Genomic DNA, 20505 nt, shown 5'->3' on the forward strand with positions numbered 1-20505 from the left:
ACAGTCCAGGGTCCCCGTGGTATGCCTTCAGTGGAAACTGGTCAAGGTGCTCTAACTCTAGCAGTTTTCCAATAGCTAGCATTCTGGGCATATGTCACACAGACTTAGCAGAGGCAGCTTGAATTCTAAGATTTTCTAGAGGATGACCTGGGGGATAATACCCAATATTCACATCAACATTCCGTTGCTTATTGAGAATGTTCCCTTTATATTTAGAGGCAGGGAGAATTTGGTGAGAGCTAATGAAATACAACAGAACCAGGCAATAATAAATTGTAATGAGTAAATTAGCCAATGCATGGCATACAGAAGGTCCACAGTCCTAATATCCACCTTTTGGTTTTGTGTATATGGCCTGGGAAACCTGGTTCATTTCAGTAGATGTCTTTGATTGTGTGAGTTATAGAAACTATTAAGGAAATGTATCTATGCAAGTGTCACATGGAGTTTCAAAATAACTTTGATTGTGTAAGTTATAGAAGCTATTGAGGGGCCCTGCCTGGGTAGCTAATTGGTTAGAGCGTTGTCCCCATACACCAGGGTTACGGATTCGATCCCTGTCTAGGCACATACAAGAATCAACCAATGATGTATCAATAAGTGGAACAGCAAATCAATGTCTCTCTCTCTCTCTAAAAATCAATACGCAAAAATTTAATAAAGAAGTTATTGCCCAGTCAGTGGGTGAGCGCTGATCTATGAACCAGGAGGACCCGGTTCAATTCCCGGTCAGGGCACATGCCCGGGTTGGGGCTCGATCCCCATTAGAGGGCGCGCAGGAGGCAGCCGATCAATGACTCTCTCATCATTGATGTTCCTCTCTCTCTCCCCCTCTCTTTTCCTCTCTCTGAAATCAATAAAAACATTTAAAAAAAATTATTGAGAAAATGTATCTATGCCATGCAAGACGGAATTTCAAAACTGTAGAATTCTCTGTAAACGGTATTTATGACGATCTGCTCGCAACTACTTTGGAAGTCCTGTGGGCTAACTTACGTTCCCACGTGCGACGGACCGGGTCTCTGAGGGCCACAGGTACCGGAGGAGCCTCTTTAGTCACTGGTGCCCCCGATGGAATGACTCATTTGCCTGTGCAAACAGATTTCTTTCCAGAGGGTGGTTTCTTTACCACCGAGCAGACGCAGATTTGTTTTTCCTTCCAAAAAATATCCTTTGGCTTTTAAAGCATGCATCTGCGTGTTTCCATTGGCACAGAGCGGAAATGTGACAGCGTCAGAGGACAAAAAAGGACATTATTTTTGCAGTTTTGAGTTATAGAGGCTGCGGTGATTGTTAAAAATGGAGAGGGGGGCAACCAGAAGCATGTTTATGAAGTATTTAACATTGACTGAGTCAGGTCTACCCGCGGTCTGGGAAGTCTGGGAACCAGTGTGTTCCAAAGGGGGACGATTTTAGCTTTCACGGGGATAATTTACTAAATTCAGTCCCTGACCATTTCCTCTGAGAAGAATGGAGGAGATCTGATTTGGGCCGAATATTGCAGGCAAGAGGCACTAGTGCGTGAGATTGTGATTCGATTTGCAAAGTTGTATTTGATGTAATTCTTGAAGAGTCTGCAAGGTAAGAGGCTCTGGGAATGGCCCATATCGAATCTGGAGATGAAAAGCTTGGGAGTGTCATCTGACAGCGGACAAAACAGAGGACTGGATGTTAAGGGAACTGCAGTGTAGTCCCGCTTCTGTCACCACGGCCGTGGGGACAGGAGGCAACCCTTCCGTTTCCTCTGTGAAATCATTTCCCAAGTCATTTTTCAGTGAGGGGATTTTTTTCCTCCCAAACAAAAGCTTCAAGCTGTCTAATGTGTAAAATAGCTACAGACAGAACAATTCCCTTGGAAACTGCAAAGAGGAAGACTGGGGCCGTGGTCAGCAAAACTTGGGGGCCCTGCTTCCCCAGAACCTTCCCTCCCCACCAGGAAGCAGTGCGAGGCCGGCGGGAAGGCTGTGGGGAGTTGACAGCTGAAGTCTCAGGTCTAATTTTTTATGACTAAACACAGAAACCTGTCTTGCTTGAGAGGACATCACCAAGAGGAATGAGGAATTAAAACAGGGATGGAATAGCACCTAAAGGCTTTATAGAAAGAAAAAAAATAGTCTGGGTTATTTTAATATAACCTCTGATGATCAGAGAGGGTCCGGGGGCAATCTGGAAGTTAGCTTTAAGCTCAAAATGAATTTTGAAAGCTCTACCTTTCATCTCTTTTCTGAGGCATCTTTTGTTTTTTTTTGGATATTTTTTCTATTGATTTTTAGAGAGAGTGGAAGGGAGAAGGAGGGTGGGGGGAGAAAGAGAGAGAGAAACGTTTGCAAATGTTGAGTCTTCATTTTAGGGCCAACATGCAGGCTCCCATGACTCGGGTACGTAACAGGTGAAAAGGTCTCAGCCTCACTCCCTTGTCTCCTCCTGAAACGGGGGTTGTGAGAAGAAAAGGGAGCTAATGGTCCCTTGACAGGGGCAGAGAGCAGATCAGCTGAATTAGTCATTGTGAAAAAAATCCAAACTTTTACAAAGACAGGGCTAAATTTAAAAATAGGAGAGGACTTGACAATGAAATATGAATGAGAAATGCAAATTTGAGGGAAATGCTGTCTTGTTTAAAGAACCCATAACATCTGAGGCCAGGTTGAGGTATTTATATTTATTACTAGATATAGAAATTTATTTTCCTAGCTCTCTGTTTCCTTAAAAGGAGGTAAAATCAGCTACATGACAACTGCTTCTATTTACAAATGACAGTTACTCACATTTTGATTTCTAACTTTTTCTTGGTTCCTAAATTACATTTTTTTAGTGTTTCTTTTTGTTCTGCTCCTTTGACCTAGCCTGGAAAATCTGAAGAGCATTTCTTTCTCTCTTTCTTTTTCCCCAACTCTAACAGGCCTTTACAAGTTTTTCCCCTAAACTCAAAGTATAAAAATAATGGGATTTGTAAAATGCATGCGTAACGGACATTTTCCTTTGCAATGAGATAGCATCCATAGCTTAAGACAGTTTAACTTCCCTTCTCTTCATCAAGCTGTTTACAGTAGAAATTACCCGTTTATCACATACAGAAGACTTGTGAGTGTATAGATTGTGCATCTGAGAGCCCAGGCTCAGGCATCCACGGCTCATCGCTGACAAGCCCAGTTCTCAACAACGATGCTCTAGAACTGACAGGACTCATCCAACGCACCACGTGTCTGGGGGCCAGACACGCGTCACCCGAGAGAGATGCAGAGTCAATGCAGGTTCCCAAAGCTGTTCTAGATCCACAGTCTGTGTCTGTGGCAATCTGGTGCTTACAAGCTCATGCTGAGTATTTTAATGTGCACGTTATGAATTAATAAAAGCCAGTCTTGCTAAATACCTGCTTGACAGCAAACGAATCTTTAGGACTCCATGTCTGTTTTGGTGATTTAATCCTGAAGCAATTCAGAGTTAAACTGGGCAGGTGAGTAAGATCATATACTGATTACCGGAACATGGCACAGTGCAAATGAGAAACGGGAGCAGTATAATTCTCAGCCCCGTGCAGCAATGTATTTGAGCTGTTTTATATAGAACTTAAATAGAACAGCTTTCCTTTCCAATACAATTTTTGTGTTATAACCACAAGCTGATTTTTTTAACATACATTTCAAACCAGCTCCACTTTAAAGAGATTTTATTTTTCCAATACAGAGTGTTCAATAGCCCAATGAGCTCTTACTAAATGCATGCTTGTATGTGTTTTATTTCATTTAACATTTACAGAAACCTTATGAGACTGGGATTCTTATAACTGTCATTGATAGATGAGGAATCTAAAGACATTAAGTATCTTGCTGAAGGTCAAGCAGATAGTGATTAATAAGGACGAGTTCTGAACCCAGGCAGTTCAGCTTCAGAGCCACCATATAATGTCTCATTTGCACCATGCAACATCCACTGTGTCTCAGGGGTTAAGACCAGCGCTTAATGATCTCTCCAGGAGTGATACAGAAAAAAAATTACATGATTTTATTGGAATATTTTCCTCTTCTAGAACTCTATTTCCTCCATCTGAAATAGTTAAGGCTTAAGAAGGAAAAAAAACCGGACAATAGTGTGAGGAAAGCCTGGGGGTGGGGCGGGTAGGGTTGGAGGGGATCAATGGCGGGGGGGGGGGGGGGGACAACATCTGTAATACTTTCAACAGTAAAGATACATTTTTTAAAAAGGGGAGGAAATGGGAAATATCTGTAATAATGTCAACAATAAAATTAAATTTAAAAAAAGCAAAACAAGAAAAGAAAAAGAATCATAAAGGACTCTCCCTAACGAAGCACCGTCATCTGGAAAGCAATTGTGATATTTATGAAAACTACTTAAACCTTCCAAGTTGCTACACTATCTGATGGTTGTCTGGACGTGAAGTTTTCTAGAGGGTCGGAGCCTGTTCAACACCCAGTTTACCGCTGCACAGGGACACGTCTCATCTTCTGTTTTGGCCACAATGACAGAACATTATGCCACCATATGGTAACAACCACCTTAACGGATGCTGGGAAACAGTGGAGATCATACAAGCACTGGGGCCTTTCTCTAGGGTTTTGAAACAGGCCGGGGAGATCCAGGAAACCACTGCTAACCCAGGAGGCCCACTGGCGAGTTGGATCTTAGAGGAGCCCAAAATGCACGGTCCTACAGAAAGTTCCGTCAGCATAACATCCCCCTGAGAAATCACAACTGCATCTACCTTCGGACTCTGGGTCTTACTGCTTTTCTCATCTGAAGGCACTTTGGGAATGTGGAACTGGAGCAGGTTTTCTGAGGGCCTGAATCATGGGCACTCAGCGCTAGACGGGACCCTGGGAATCAGCTTGTACAACTCTTCATCACTGTGCCAACGAGGCGGCCAAGAAACAGAGATTACAACTTGAAGGTCACGGAGCCAGTCAGTGATAAAAACCGCAAAGGAAAGCAGTTTCCCTGGCTCTGAGTTCACAGTTTTTCATTAAGGGACTTGGCCTTCATTCCCATCATGGCCTCTGGCCCTCAGATCTGTCAGCGTGAGTCTGTGGCACTTCTTTTTTCTGCCTTTGCCAGGACTCCGAGGCTGAGGCTGCCACCCTGACTCACAGTTTTCTGACTCTGCAACTCTATGAAATAGTGTGTAGCTAAAACACAACGCTGACTACTACACACAGTACTACTAGATATTACCTTCATGTTCCTGCACCTTCTGTCACATTGGAGAATATTGTTCATTGTTAAATAAACATATAACCATACCCCTATTTTTACCCATATCTTTAGGAAGCATGGATGAAGCAAAGCATGATATAAAATAATTTTTCATTGTTTACTATCAATTTAAATATACATTCTGAGGAAGTATATTTATGTCTGGATATGTTTGCATTAAGTCAATGATGTTCTCCAATAATTCCTACTTTTAAAGGAAGAAACAGACAGGCTGAGAAGTTTGCATGACCCTACAGATTGAGAACTTTGCATGACCCTACAGATTGAGAAGTTCTCATGGCCTATAGACTGAGAAGTTCGCATGGCCCTAGGAGCTGACATCATGTTTGCTCTCGTTATTACCCAGCTCAGGTGTGGTATCTTACAGGTAACAGGACATACCAGGAGCAGCTGCAACAACAGCACCAACAAAAGCAACATGTGTTGTTGGGCCTCTGGTTCCCAGGTGCTTGGGACACGGCAGGTGTTCCTTCATTCTGTGACTGCTGCCTTTTTCGCATTTCAGCTACCGCAGTGCCGGACTGGCTGGAAGGAGAGAGGAAACATAAAGTATAAAAAACATCGCAGTAAAGATAAGTTGCTGTGCTGAAGGGGGCATGAGTTCATTAAAGGGTGGGGGCGGGAAGACCATTTAGGAAAGGTGCAAACAAATAGGCCTTGGCCATCAAATTAAAAATTCTCCTAACAGCTTTGGGGACAGACTTCTATCATTATCTGCTGCACAAAATTATAGTAACAATATCGCCACACAATCAGATCAGTTGGTAAGGTAAATACAAGTCTGAAAATGTATTTTTAACTTCCTTCTTTACTCAGCGATTCCATCTGTTTTCCTTTGTGAACACCTTTCAATGATTATAGGGGGCGTGCAGTTCTCGTTTCCCCACTGATGTTTACAGTAAGGTTCACTGAGCTCCATAAATCATCGCTGCAAGGTTTTTAATTACGTAACAGTGTGAGGAAGAGCAAGTTTGTTTTTGGTGCTCCTCTCTTACCTTTTTTAAATCACCCGACCTCCTTTTGGGCACTCCCGGTGCTCCCTCCATGGGCTAATCTCAATACTATTGGCAACATGCCTCATGCTCAGTTATGTAACCTTGTAGCAAAGGCACCCACTCCTTTCCCTCCAGCACCCAGATTTATGTTCATTTAGTAGAGAATTGTGAAAAGATAAAAAGCATCCAATCAAGGAGAATTACTTTGGTAGAATTTATGTTATATATCATGGCAGATAAGAAAACTATTGGGGAACAAGATTCTCTACCTGTGACCTCACAAATCAGACCAAAGGAGCTGTTTTCTATTTATACGCCCAACCCTGATCTACGGCTTTGTTGAAGATAAAAAATAAAGTTTTGTTTTAGTAGAATAATATCAAATTTATCATGACCTCTTTGAAAAAGGAATGAATTCTACTGAATGATGTTTTTCAAAAATACAAGATGTATGTAAATCACATACATATGTGGTCATATGTATAACTGAGAGCAATACCTATTAACACACAAAGTACTTCAGGTTATTCTGGTATTGTGAGCTCATGCTTTAAAAATTATATTTTTAGTTCTAAGTACAATGATAGATGATAAATACTTTTAAAAAAATACTATATTCGTGAAAACAAGAGCATCTCTTTAGACCAGAAAGAGACCGGAAAACCGCTACATGGGGGCTAAAGCCACAGTCACTTTGCAACTCGAGTGTGGGAACAGAAGTTGCAAAGGTCACATAGGCCAGTGGGGTATGAAATGCTCCACCGTGAGCAGTGGGAGACCAGACGCCAGGGCACCCGCATAAAGGCAGGGCGGTGGTCCCACTACTCATAAAAGGATGCTGAGAACACCCTCCGTACCATTCAAGGAAGGAGAGGGTGCAGCCAAAGCCACCCAAGCCGCCCTAGGCCGCGCAGCCCACAGGCTCAGCGACATGGTCAGAGACGAGCCCAGAGCCATGGCTGGATGGGAGGGACTCCTGAGAAGCTGATGAAAGAGCTACTGTGGGGCTGAGGGTAACGAGGGACTAGTGGAGACAAGAGAAAAGCATTACATTATGAAGGGTGAGTGAGTGTGAGGAACAGGCCTCTCCCTCGATGTGTTGCCTGAAAGCAGAAAATCCAAATAACACTGAAAAATAGAGAGCCGACTCAACAACCAGGAGATGAACACGCTCCTGATCAAATACGAGAAACAGAACCTTCCACAATTAGTTTAACAAGCATATGTTTAAGGTAAACAATGTGATAAAGGAAAGACTATGAGAACATTTGGCGCATTCATGTAAGAGAACAGTCGATTATAAAAACAAATACAGGCAAGCAGGAGACATGGAGAGACAAAACGAACAACAGAAACGTAAAAACAAAAACACACAGCCATTAAAAGACTCAGATGGAATAATATCTTCCCAGAGAGGATAAGTGCTGTTGCCAAAGGACTGTGCCCAAAATTCAGCAAAAACATACAAAGATGAAACATCAAGGGGATGTGTACAGCAGTAGCATCGAAAGTCTCCAATATATGTCCAATAAGATTTTTATCATAAAGAGAAAATTAACGGATTATCAGAGAAGAATTATTTTCCGGGAAGTTGGCTGAGAACTTTCCAGAATTGGAAGAAAACAAAATGGAACAAAGCCTCGCGTTGGAAAAGCACAGGATGTGCTGCACAGAATTAATAAAATAAAAAATACAAGTTGATCCACCCTTACATGCATTGTAATAGAAGCACAGAACTCTGAGATAAAGAAATAGGCTGACGTATTACCCACAGAGGAGTAGTGTGTACTCACAGCAGCCTTCATGAGCAATGTTTGATGCCAGAAGACAAAGGGCAAGGGGGTAATGTTTTCCATGTGCCGAGGGGGAAAAGCCATCACCTACAATTTTATATTTAGCTAAACACAAATTCAAGAGTGAAGATGATTTATGACATATAAACTGAGTTTATTACTCAAATCCTTGCTGGAACTTACTTCAGTCATAAGAAAACAAAATCAGGGGGAAGGGGTGGGATATAGCAACTGTGCTGAAATTGATAAATTATGATGCTGGACTTAATGACTAGCTGAAGTAAAATCAGCTAGTCATTAATTAAGAAACAGTCTAGAAATAAAGTTGACTTCATAAATTTGGGAAATAGGACAGGTGCCCCATCCCTCCACTGACATTTTTTTGTATACATCACAATGTCCCCATGTTGTTCCATCTGAGTCATTTAATCATAATTCTCTGGGCCTATCAGCAGTGGACACCGTGATCATTCCAACGTCTGAAACATTTCCTTCTCTGGCCTTCCTGGGTACCACAGTCATGTTTGCTTTCAATCTCACTAGTCACTTCCTAGTCTATTTTGTTATTTCTTTTTTATCTCCCTCACTTCCAAATTTTGGATGGCCACAGTACCCCGTCCTGAGAATTCTATTCTCTATCATTTATTTATTTAACTTGTTGGAATTTTTACTGGACCTACCAGTTTTCTGTTCAAAATTCTCAAACTTACAATCCAATAAAGGGGATATTTTTCTGAATTCAGGACTCATATATATAGGGTGTCCCCCCAAAATGTGATTACACTGTAGTTTATCTAACACCACAAATACCATATCACATATTTATGATTTCTTTTTTGTGATGAGACTATTTCAGATCTCGTCTCTTAGCAACTTTGAAGTATATAATACAGTCTTAACTATAGTCACAATGCTGTGCAGTACATCTCCAGAACTTATTCAGCTTCTAACTGCAAATTTGTACCCTTTGACCAGTTTCAGACCTTTTCCCTCACCCCCATCCCCTGGTAACCACCACTCTACATTTCTATTAGTTCACCTTTTTTAGATTCCACATATAAGTGAGATCATACAGTATTTGTCTTTCTCTGTCCGCTTTATCTCACTCAGCATGATGCCCTCAAGGTGCCTCCATGTTGCCATAAATGACAGGATTTCCTTTTTTTTATCATGGCTGAATAATATTCCACCATATTGTAATGCATAAATATAAGAGTAATTGTTTTATATTTCCTAACTTTGGAAGAAAAAGAATGTTCCTACATCTTTCTTTTTTTTTATTTATCAATTACAGTTGACATCCAATATTATTTTATATTAATTTCATGTGTACAACATAGTGGTTAGACATTTATATAATTTCTGAAGTGACCCAGGGAACAAACTGATGGTTGCCAAATGGGAGGGTTGGGGAAGGTAGGTGAAAAAGGTGAAGGGATTAAGAGGTACAAATCGGTACCTACGTCTTTCATAATGGTCAAGCTGGTGTAGTGAGAATATCAATTTTGGAAAATCAGCTGAATTGGAAAATAACTGATTTTGCACATCAAAATTAGTGATTTCTCATTTTACTCTTGGTATATTTTTAGAACTCAAACTTACAAATATACAAATGGCAGTTCCCCCAAGTTGCACTATGGGATGGTGAGTAACCGAGCTCCGGAGTCAGGCTGCCTGTGTCCGTATCTTGCCTCTGCCATCTGATGGATGACCTCTGGCTAGTCCTTAATCTCTCTGAGTCCCAGTTTCCTCTGCAATAATTATCTGCAGATAAGTATTGATAATAATAGAACGCATCAGTACATCACTGCTACCGTAAAGGTTAAGTGGATGGAACATGTAAAAATACTCAGAACAAGTCTTTGGAGATATGTATATAGTAAGCACTCAATACGTGACGGCTCTCCCAAGGCAACTGGAGAGAGTCATTCATGCTGTTGCCTAAAAGCTGGTGTGGTACAATGTGGTCAGGCTAAGATGCTGGAGATTTCCATCACTGTCTTTTTGCTGAGACATCATTTCACTTTTACTGGGCAGGTTTTGATTTCCACTGGGTGGACTCTTTCCATCCCAGAGCTCTACACAAAGGCTTTCCCAGTGAACAGAGAAGACTAATGGTTTGGTTTTTCATTTCACCAAGAACATCACAGTTTTTATCACATGTAAATGAACTGAGTCTCAAGTGATTCATAATACCCACAACCGACTGCTTATCCAGAAAACTTCACTATAGCTGCAGCCAGCTTGTCATGTTTTGTGAAAGGATTTAGTTTTGACATATAGTTGGTGATTCACTGTTTAGTCCCAAAAAGGTGTTTGCTGAATAAGCCAAGGCTGTGAGGCCCTTTTGAGCAGTGGGGTGGACAGGGAAGTAATTCCCGTGTACAGGTACTTACGTCTAGGTGTGATGTATTTTCCCTGGGAAGGAAAACAACTCACTCCCCAGTTTTAAATGTCTGATAACTACCCTGCTTCAGCTAAGCCAGCATATGTCTATGTAACGGAGCAAGCTTGCAATGTCACTTCTTGTCTCGTGACATGTTTATCTAAAAAGAACTGTATCCAAACCAGTTTTTGCCCTTTTTTTTAGTGTGCTATTTTCAAAATTGTGATACAGTAGTCCCCCCTTACCTAGAGTTTCGCTTCCCACAGCTTCAGCTACCTGTGATCAACTGGTTTGAAAATATTAAATGGCAAGTTCCAGAAACATACAATTCATTAATTTTAAATTGTGGACCATTCTGAGTATCTCACTTCATCTCATCCCATAGGCATCTCCCATCATCACAAGAAGATTGTTTGTGAGAGAGACCACATTCACATTCAATTTTATTTCAGTATATTATTGTAATTGTTCTATTTTATTACTAGTTATTGTTAATCTCTTACCATGCCTCACTTATAAATTAAACTTTACCATAGGCACACATGGGAAAAAACAGTCTACGTAGGGTTTGGTCCTACCTGCAGTTTCAGGCGTCTCCTGGGAATTCTGGAACGTATTCCCCGTGGATAAGGGGGAACCACCCTACTACCCTGCCAATGCTCAGGGGGGATCTTCTCACCCCCTTCCTGTCTCCTTTCTTCCCATTTGGGCAGAGACGGTACAGAGCTGTGCACCTCCAACTCTAACGGTCATACAAGCCTGCTTAACTTACCAGACTGACATCCTCGAGTCTCCCCCCTTTCGGAATCCCTGTCACCAGTGGGGGCGCTCCCTGCAGGCAATCCTGGGGGCCCCCTGCGCCTGGGGGAAGGCGCCTGGCAGGGCCCCGCCCGCTTGGACCTGAGATTCCCTGCAGCTCTGTAGCTGTACCGTGTGTTCTTCCTACAAGACCACGAGCTCTCTGAGTGCGGGGGCTGAGCCATTCACCTTCGGACTCTTGGGACAGGTTGTGTGTTTCAATTAAGCCCCACCAAGAAGTGGTATTTTGTGAGGCGGAATAAGTTTCCCACTCGACAGAGAACCGTTCCTCCAGTGAGAAGAAATCTCTCTCATAAAGTTTGTCCCTTTTTGTCTTCTGAAAATGTTGGTATCTACTGATGTTTCTGCATTTTGGAATCTCATCTAAACCACGATTTGTTCAATTGTACACATACAGTCAAGACGAGCCATTTCAATGCGAATGTCATCGAAACAATAGGTGGCAAAGAGCATCGGGCTTCCAGGAACCTCACCGCGGGTGAGCGTGAGAAGCCGCGAGCTCAGCTGGCACGCGTGAGATGGAGAAATGCAGGCTGCCTCCCAGCACAGGTTTCTAACAGGCCCCGGGTCGCACGGAGGGGAAGGGGGCGGTCGTTCAGTTACTTAGCAATTTTGGAAAGTCAAGAAGACTAATGCAGATCAAGTAGAGCGTTTAAAAATCCAATTTCTACCTGGCTCATTCAGGCTTTGCTTGAGTTGAGGAAGGCAGCCTCAGCTTAGGGTAAGCGTTTTAGAAATTGGACCAAAAATACATTATAGTAAGAGCACCCCTTGTCGTAAACGCTGTCCGGTGACAGCAGGAATCCTCAGCGTGGCCCTATTCCTCTCGTCGCGCCATTCCAGAAAATGCCACTGAGTGACAGAGTCACACGTGTTTGCGCAGGAAAGTACTGGCTGCACTTTCCTCTCTGTGACATCCCCATTTTCAGATTCATCAAACTGCTTTTCAGGGAGCAGGCATGCTCATTATTTCAATTCACATAAAGCGAGTTAATATCAGGAAAGGAAAAAAAAAGACTTAAAATGGGGAGAGAAAAAGAAACGAGAAAACAAAACCACACTGTTTGAAAAGGGTGTGCCAGGGACTGTTGCTCCTAATAGTAATTACTCATCCACGGATTTAAAACAGCTACAGAAACGGGGATAATTGCTGCGGAAATTTAATACAGAAAAATGTTTACATAAACACTTTAAATGGGAATGAAGAGATTAATACTGTGTGGAAGCAGCCCCAGAAGGAGCTAAAACACAAACTACGTGGCATTTAGGTTTGTTTATTGTAATATCCCGCCTGCCGCTCCAATCTCCTGCTAGGCTGAGGCCCTGCAGGCCGCGGCTCCGGCCCCGCCGTCGGGGGCCTTCCGCACAGAACAGCTTCCTGGGCACATGGGCATCTGAAGTTCAGTCCTAGTGCTTCCCAAGCTACATTCTGTCTATGTTGTCTCCCACAAATAGGCATCTAAAAAAGAACATTTAAAGATACAATCGAGGAACCAGAAAGCTTTTTCAAGAGCCTATGTTCTGCTCGAGCTAAAAACCTGCCCAAGAGGGTGGATGGCGTTGCCGCCGCGGGCACACGATGGGGCTGTCCCACCGCACGCTCACCTCCCTCCCGCCCGGGCACACGATGGGGCTGTCCCACCGCACGCTCACCTCCCTCCCGCCCGGGCACACGATGGGGCTGTCCCACCGCACGCTCACCTCCCTCCCGCCCGGGCACACGATGGGGCTGTCCCACCGCACGCTCACTTCCCTCCCGCCCTCCCTGCGCGTGGTGCTCGCAGCAACCTGGCCCCACGTGGCACAGTGAAGGGCAGCTCGGCCTTTCCCCTCTTTTCCTGAACACACCAAACTGCAGTGCCAGCGACCTGGGCCATTCCGGGAGTGCTCCTCGCTGGCCCAGCGACCCGGGCGCCCTCCCAGGAAGGGCAGGTGGCAGTGGCCAGAAGGGCTGCGAGGTGAGGAAGGAGGAGGGCTCGGCCGAGGCCCTGCAGCCACTCCCGCCTCTCTAAGCCCGTCTGAAAGGCAGGACAGAGCCACGAAGCAGAAGGGCAGGCGAGTGGCGGGGAAGCAGCAGGACCGCACACGCTTAGGTACGCAAGGAAGAGCGTCGGTGACGCAAGGAACCCTGTTGGTTTGCTTTTTTGCAAAGAGTAACTCTTGGGGGAGACGTGGGTGTTGGCAGTAACATCCAGAACATAATCAAGTAAAACGGGCACGGTAAATGTCCACTCAGAGTTCTAGAGTTGCTGCGAGGTATTAAAGTACTCCATAAACAGATGTATTAATACGCATCTGTGTATATTTATGGCACTGTACTATGGTACATGCCATATACATGACGAGAGAGAGAGGGAGAAACTAAGCACAATATGAGCACACAGCAAGTATTCAGTTCTCATTAGCTACTCACACTGTCATCATAATTCCAACTTCATCTACGACACTTTCCCACCTCACTACTCCTCTGGATTCACCATTCTGCTGGTGGTGAAGGGCCAGGGTTTGTTTTGTCTTGTTTTTCGTCTGTTTGTTTGTTTTTAAATTTCCAATCAGCCATGGAGCAATACTTCGGTTAAACACAATAAAAATGAATAATAAAACGAAAAGAGCCCATGGAATATAGAAGACCCAATTAGTTTTTACTATTAAATTTAATAGACATAAAATTACCATCAAATTGCTGTAAACATTTCTAACTGCTTACTCGCAGTGTCATTACTGACTTTGTCATGGACCAATAACAAATGTTCTGCCCATCAGCACATGGACCACATGTGACCACACACTGAGCAGAAATGTTCTGATGTTTGCTGCTGGCACCAGACATCAGGACTAGCGTTGTCAGGGAGAATAGGCTCTAATATGGTAGTTGAGAATTCAAAATATAGCTCTACCTCTTTCTCTTCTGGCAAATTCCCTAACCATCTTGAGCCCTAGGTCACGCAAGTATAAAATGCAGACAACAGGAATGTATGAATATGAAAGGAAAAGATTCTTGTACTAAGCACAGTGCTGGGCACATGGCAAGCTCTCCACTCATGTTAATTATGCGTCTTTTCATGCTTTGTCCTTTCTGTACAAGTGTTCGGAAGATAAGGCAGCTACGGAATTATCTGTATCCTCAGCAGCTAAAGGAGAGGCCTACTGTCACTAGCTGCCCAGTTAATGCTGGTGACACTGATATGACACGTAGAGACTGAAGTATTAGTATACGCGGGAGTGTGGAAAAGTGTAAGCAATTCACACACCGTTGGAGGAATGCCTTGCATTGCTCTACTCCATGTAATTCGTAAGTCATGAAAATATTTTTTAACAATACCAACTGCAGTTATCATAGATCTCAGCAGAAGTCGGCCTCAAGATAAAGGCTTCTGACTCTGTGTTGCTGGGTTAGGGAGAAATAGGTCATATAATTGAATAGAAGTGGGAATCAGATAATTTAAAAATAATTTTTTTGTAAAAGAGTACTTTTTTTAGAGCGGTTTTGGTTAACGACAGAATTGAGAGCGAGGTACAGGGATTTCCCTTACAACCCCTGCTGCACACACATAACCTCCCCAGAATCAATGTCATTTTACTAGGGATGAACCTACACTGTCACATCATAAATACCCAAAGTCCACAGCTGACCTTAGGGTCCACTCTTGGTGTTGCACATTCTGTGGGTTTGGACAAACGTGTAATGACATATCCATCATTATAACACCATTAGAGTACGTCCACCGCCCTCAAAATCCTGTGTGCGAAGCCTCTTCACCTCCGCCTACCCTCCACCACCGGCAGCCACTCACCGGTTGTCTCCAGTCTGCCTTTTCCTTTTCATAGCGTCATATAGTTGGAATCATATAGTATATAGCCTTTTCAGGCTGGCTTCTTTCACTTGGTGACATGCATTTAAAGGTTTCTCCATGTCTTTTCATGGCTTGGTAGCTTTTTTTTTCCTGAGCTGAATAATTTCACTGTCTGGATGTACCATAGTTTATTTACCTATTTACCTAATGAAGGACATCTTGGTTGCTTCCAAGTTCTTGCAATTATAAGTAAAGCTGCCAGAAACATCATGTGCAGGTTTCTGTGGGTAAATACCAACGGGCAAGGCTGCTGGACTATAGGGTAAGAGTACGTTTAGATTTGTTAGAAGCTGCCAAATTCTCCTCCAAAGTGGCTGTGCCATTTTACATTCCACCAGATAATTTTTTTGTGGTTGTTGAGCAGTTTTTACATACCTTCTCATGCATGTAAACCTCTGCGGTAGACAATGCCATTTTATATACTATAAGGAACCTGAAGCTGGGAAGATTAATCACTGGATATCTAGTGAATGCCTAGTGCAGATTTAGACCTAAGACTGCCTGTGTCCAGTCTGTGGTCGCTCTTTCTCTGTGAATAGGTCCTAGGCAACACGGTCCAGCATAGATTTCTAGGGCAGAGTCCTGATACGACCCAAGCAGTGATGATAACCTGTGTAGAAACCCACATGAAGACCTCTGTGTGAGGCAATGGGCATGTCCCAGAGGCTCCGGAAAAGCTGGACGACTGAGTCCATTCACAACGTAGGACTTTCTCAATCTCTTCTGATGGTACAGGCCCCTATACCTTTCCAAAGTAACTTAGAATCATTATAGTTAAATTGCTCTCTCAGTAGGGACATGGTAAAAGAGTCAATATTTAAATACCTGTTGGTGGTTCATTATACCAGTGAATTTACAGTACTGTGTTTCCGTTTCATATGAGCTATGAAAGATTTGATCCAAAGTTAAAAATATACAGATTGTGACGTGCAACTGAAGGTTTACAAATACAGAAGACCAATGAACATACATATATTAAGTTCTTACTATGGTCAACTCATAACAGGTGAAAGGTAGTAACTAGACCTAAAATAAGACGGAAATGAAACTCAAGAGGCGTGTTAGAATTCAGATGTATTTTAGGAATATTAAGATGTGTTTCACGTCGCTCTTGAACTATAATGAGGCTTTTTCCAGCATATGAAAAATTCTTGTGGAGAAAATGAGCCCGACTATCCCCAAGAAAAGGGCTGCCCCCACTCGTGACATAAGTCTACAGTTTCTTACATTTCCAAAACTGATAGTGTTTTCGGTGGCTTGTTGTACAACAATTGATTTTCTCCTGGCTGCTCACTCACACATCATCAGCACAGCCAAACGTGAACAGTGTGTTCTGCTGGTCCCAAGTCAGTGTTTCTGAGTTTTAACAGGCAGACAAAATCGATTCAACACGAGTAGTATTCCTCCTAATAATACACCCCCTTCATTTTGTTTGGCTCTGCATCCCTCATTTAAACTTGTCATACAAAGTATGTTATTAAGAACACTATTCATTTTCAACAGCTTCCTCCCAACAAACCTCCCTGTTAAGAGCAGACTGGATGTCAGGAAGACCTGAAACCCCAGTTACCATATTGAAACGACTATGCGGGAGAGTAAAAGGAGGTTTCCTTAATTCTGTCATTGGCCAGAAAAGGCTGCCTCTCCGTTTCCCAGGCGTAGAGCTGTGGAAACAGGATACAGCTTATTAAAAACTCCTCCTTGGCCTTGGTGAATCCAACGCTGTGGCAATCTTTAATCTCATCATTAACTGGGTCGGTAAGATTTTAGAAAGGGTTTTTGCATGTCCAGCAGCCCATGGATAGTATCAGAGACAGTGTTGACTGACGGATGGATGGCTTGCCCTTGACATAACCACCTCAGGTTGGGGAAAGAGCTAAACTCCATTCCCTGAGCTTTCCTTCTGAAACATGCTGCTAAGACAGAAGACGCCAGGTGAGGCAGGGACCGCCACCAGGCCCCTGAAGGCAATTCGGCAGGAAGCCCGAGCTGCCCCGCCTGCTGGGATCAGAGCAGAGAGCAGACCTGGGCTGAGTCTTTCAACTGGATGAACTCAGAAAACGGTGAGTAAGTAAATACAAATAGATGAGTTCATGCATTTTATTCGGTGCTGTATTTAAAGATTATTTACATAGATCAAATTAAGGAGCCTACTTTAAATAAACTGAAAATAATTTGATTTCTTTTGTAAAATTTCATTCTTATTTGTCTTTCATAGGTAAACCTAGTTTAATATTGATGCCGTTTACAGAGAAAACACGTGGGAATGTACCACAAAATAAAAGTGAAAGTTTTTTTTAAGTAGTGTTAGAAGAAATAATAGCTATTTGGAAAGACATTAAAATTAATTGACTCCTCCAAATATACACCAGAATATAGTCTAACTATATTTCAGACATAGATGCAAAAATTGAAAATATACCAGTATTATAAGAAAACATGTGTGAAGTCTTATAAAAGCCTTGCAAACCATGATCAACTACTAGAAAGAAAAAAAAAGACTTTTGGCATGGCAAAAACCACACACACACACACACACACACACAAAACCACCGTGAGCATAATCAGTAGATAGATGACAAAGTGGAAGAAATTGTTTTTAATTTATAGCTTAAAGGGTCAATTCCCACCTAAAGAGCTCTTTTAAAAAGAAGGAAAAAAACCCAAAAACCTAATAAAAATGGACAAAAGATATAAATGGTTCACTAAAAAGCAATACATAGTTGCACTTTAATGTAAGAAAGTAAAGTTTAGCCTTAGGCTTAACAAATGAAGTACAAAATTCTATTATATTGCTAGGCTACTTTTCAAATATCAGATTTATGAATCAAAAGCTAGGCAACATCTGTGAGAAGAGCTATGGAGCAAGAGCTACTTTCTATCTACGGTTACAGGGAGAGCGAAGTTGCTCAGCCCTCCTGGAGGGTGCTTTCGCGGTATCCAACACAAGTGCACACACGTTTATACTTTGATAGAAGCAGTCCCCCCTCCAAGAATCCACCGTGGAGACTCATCTCTATCGATATGAAACATCATGTGCACGTTATATGTTATAACACAATTTAGAGTCAAAAAAGACTGGAAACAACCCGAATGAAGATGGGGGTGTCTGGATAAGCGATGGCACATCCTGTGGATAGTGCCAGTCAGACCCTTTCCCTTCTGCATGAGGACTTAACTGCCTGTCCGACCACCGTGCTCCCAGCAACCTGATGAAACGGGATTTCTGCTGATGAAATGACCGGGACTGGCGACTGGTAAACCGCACTGGACTGGGGGGAAGTTGGAAGTAAATTATAAATACCTTCCCTTAGGAGGGTGACTTGCCCTGTAACGCAGGCCTTGCAGGGATCCCGAAAACTATGCCTATGGAATTGGGACAGGAGATCCTGGCTCCTGTGAGTCACAGCGCCCCCCATTTCCACTCTGCCTGCGTGGATGTCACCTCCTCATCCTGCGGTGTGCCACACGGCGAGAGGAGCTGCGGGAAAGCTGCGGGGCTGCCCTGAGCCTGAGCAGGGCCTGCTGCGCGGACTCCTGCCGAGGGGGACCCTGCTGCTCCCCTGGGTTCCTGAGCTTTATCATATTAAGTAAACTGCTCGTCTCCCGGTCGGAATGGTTAGGGGACCCTGAGAAAACTCCCTGAGGGCACATTGATAAAGCGGAGAACCGTGAGCCTGAAAAAAACCAAAAAACTATTTTTGTGACTGATAGAAAATAATTTCCAGCACATCTGTGTTAAATGAGGGAATAAATGGACAGAATAATGTCTGTGTGTGTGCAAAAAAGGAAATAGAATATGTGTGAGGGTAGATACCCACACATACATACCTATGCACATATTTATATATTTCTACCAAAAAAGTGACGAGAGGAGGTGTGGCAATGGTTCCGTCAGTGGGGGGTAGGAAGAGAGCAGAGGGAACCGGGACAGTGAGAAGTCAGATTTCTCAGAGTGTAACTTTTTACACAGTTTTGACTTTTGAACCATGTTTTTCACGTTCCAAAAATAAAATTTTAAAAATTCTAAAATTGAACATAAACATAAAAACCTAATAGCATATAAATTAATCCTATAACCATACACTCCAAATACATGAAATTCTGAAGTACAACTTTCCTGGGGCTTCGAGCAAAATCCTTACTGTGGGGGAAATGTAGGCGGGTTGTTTTAGATTAGCAAGGATTACAAGAACAGCACCAAACACGACGCACAGGTTTGGATTAGAGCATGATTGGAAAAAAGTGGCTGTGAAAAATTTGGGGGACAGTTGAGGAAACTTCAGTAAGTTCTGGATATTAGATGATATTCTAGAATCATCGCCAGTTTGGCTGGGTGTGATAATGGCGCTGGGATTAATTAGGTAGGACACTGAGCTTATTCTCTGGTCATATATGTTGTCGTATCTTCAAGGTGAAGCTTCATGGCATCTGTAACCTTTCGAATGGTGCATCTTTCTTCATTCCTGATATTGATAATTTCTGATCCCTCTCTCCCCCCTTGACTGGACTCCCCAGAGGTTTATCAGTTTTATTGTTACTGTAATTATCCAGCTTTTGGTTCCATCAGTGCTCTATTATTTTCCTGTTTTCTAATGTCATTATTTCTGATCATATTTTCATCCTTCTGGAATTTTGGATGAAAACTCATTTTTTTAGATTATTTTTCATTTAGTTCAAAAGATTTTCTTTTTTCTTGCGGTTTTTTCTTTGACCCATGGTTTATTTAGAAGTATGTTGTTGAATTACTATTTGTGGATTTTTTTAGCTATCTTTCTTTTGTTAATTTCTCATTTCGGACTGAGAACATATTGCGTCTATTTCTAAATTTAACTTTAATTTTTTTATTTAATAAAAATTGATTTATAGCTCGGCAAGTGGTCTATCTTGGTAAATATTTCATGTGTACTTGAAAAGAATGTGCATTGTGCCGTCCTTGGATACAGCGTTCATAAATTTAATTCGTTGACTATGTTACTCAAGTCAGCTATGTCCTTTCCAACTTTCTATTTGTTCCACCACTTTCTCACCACGGAACGTTCAAATCTCTAATGATTACTGACAGTTTTTTTTGTTTCTCCTGTCACTTCCATTAGTTCCTGTCTGGGGTATTCTGAAGCCCTCTTAGGATGTGCGCACACACTGGTCATTGTTATTTCTTCTTCACGAAATGTACCTTTTCATTCCTGCTCCCAAATAAGTCTAGGTCTTTGATATGAATATAGCTCCCCCAGATTTCTTAAAATTCCTGAGTTGGGAATATATCTTTGTTTGTCCTTCGACTCTCTATGGGCTAGTATCTTTTATTTAAAGTGAGGGGGTTTTATTGGCAACATACAGAGTTGGGTCTTGCTATTCCGTGCCATCTAATGATAGTCTTCAAGGTGGAATGTTTTTGGACCATTTCTTGTGAGTGACTGTTGGCAGGT

The 20505-nt window shown here is 42.5% G+C and overlaps 1 protein-coding gene across 8 annotated transcripts in view; it reads right to left on the reverse strand.

The window, feature by feature from the left end:
• The window catches only part of RGS17 (regulator of G protein signaling 17), an 83702-nt gene that overhangs the window by 31098 nt on the left and 32099 nt on the right, over positions 1–20505 (reverse strand). For all 8 annotated transcript variants that reach the window (XM_081141645.1, XM_081141643.1, XM_081141644.1 and 5 more), the window contains one exon: positions 5611–5754. In XM_081141645.1, the coding sequence (XP_080997771.1) occupies positions 5611–5729 (119 nt within the window). In that variant the 5' untranslated portion in view covers positions 5730–5754. The remainder of the gene's footprint in view (positions 1–5610; positions 5755–20505) is intronic.

Source organism: Miniopterus schreibersii (genome assembly GCF_964146895.1).
Source record: "Miniopterus schreibersii genome assembly, chromosome: 6".
Taxonomy (NCBI): Eukaryota; Metazoa; Chordata; class Mammalia; order Chiroptera; family Miniopteridae; genus Miniopterus; species Miniopterus schreibersii.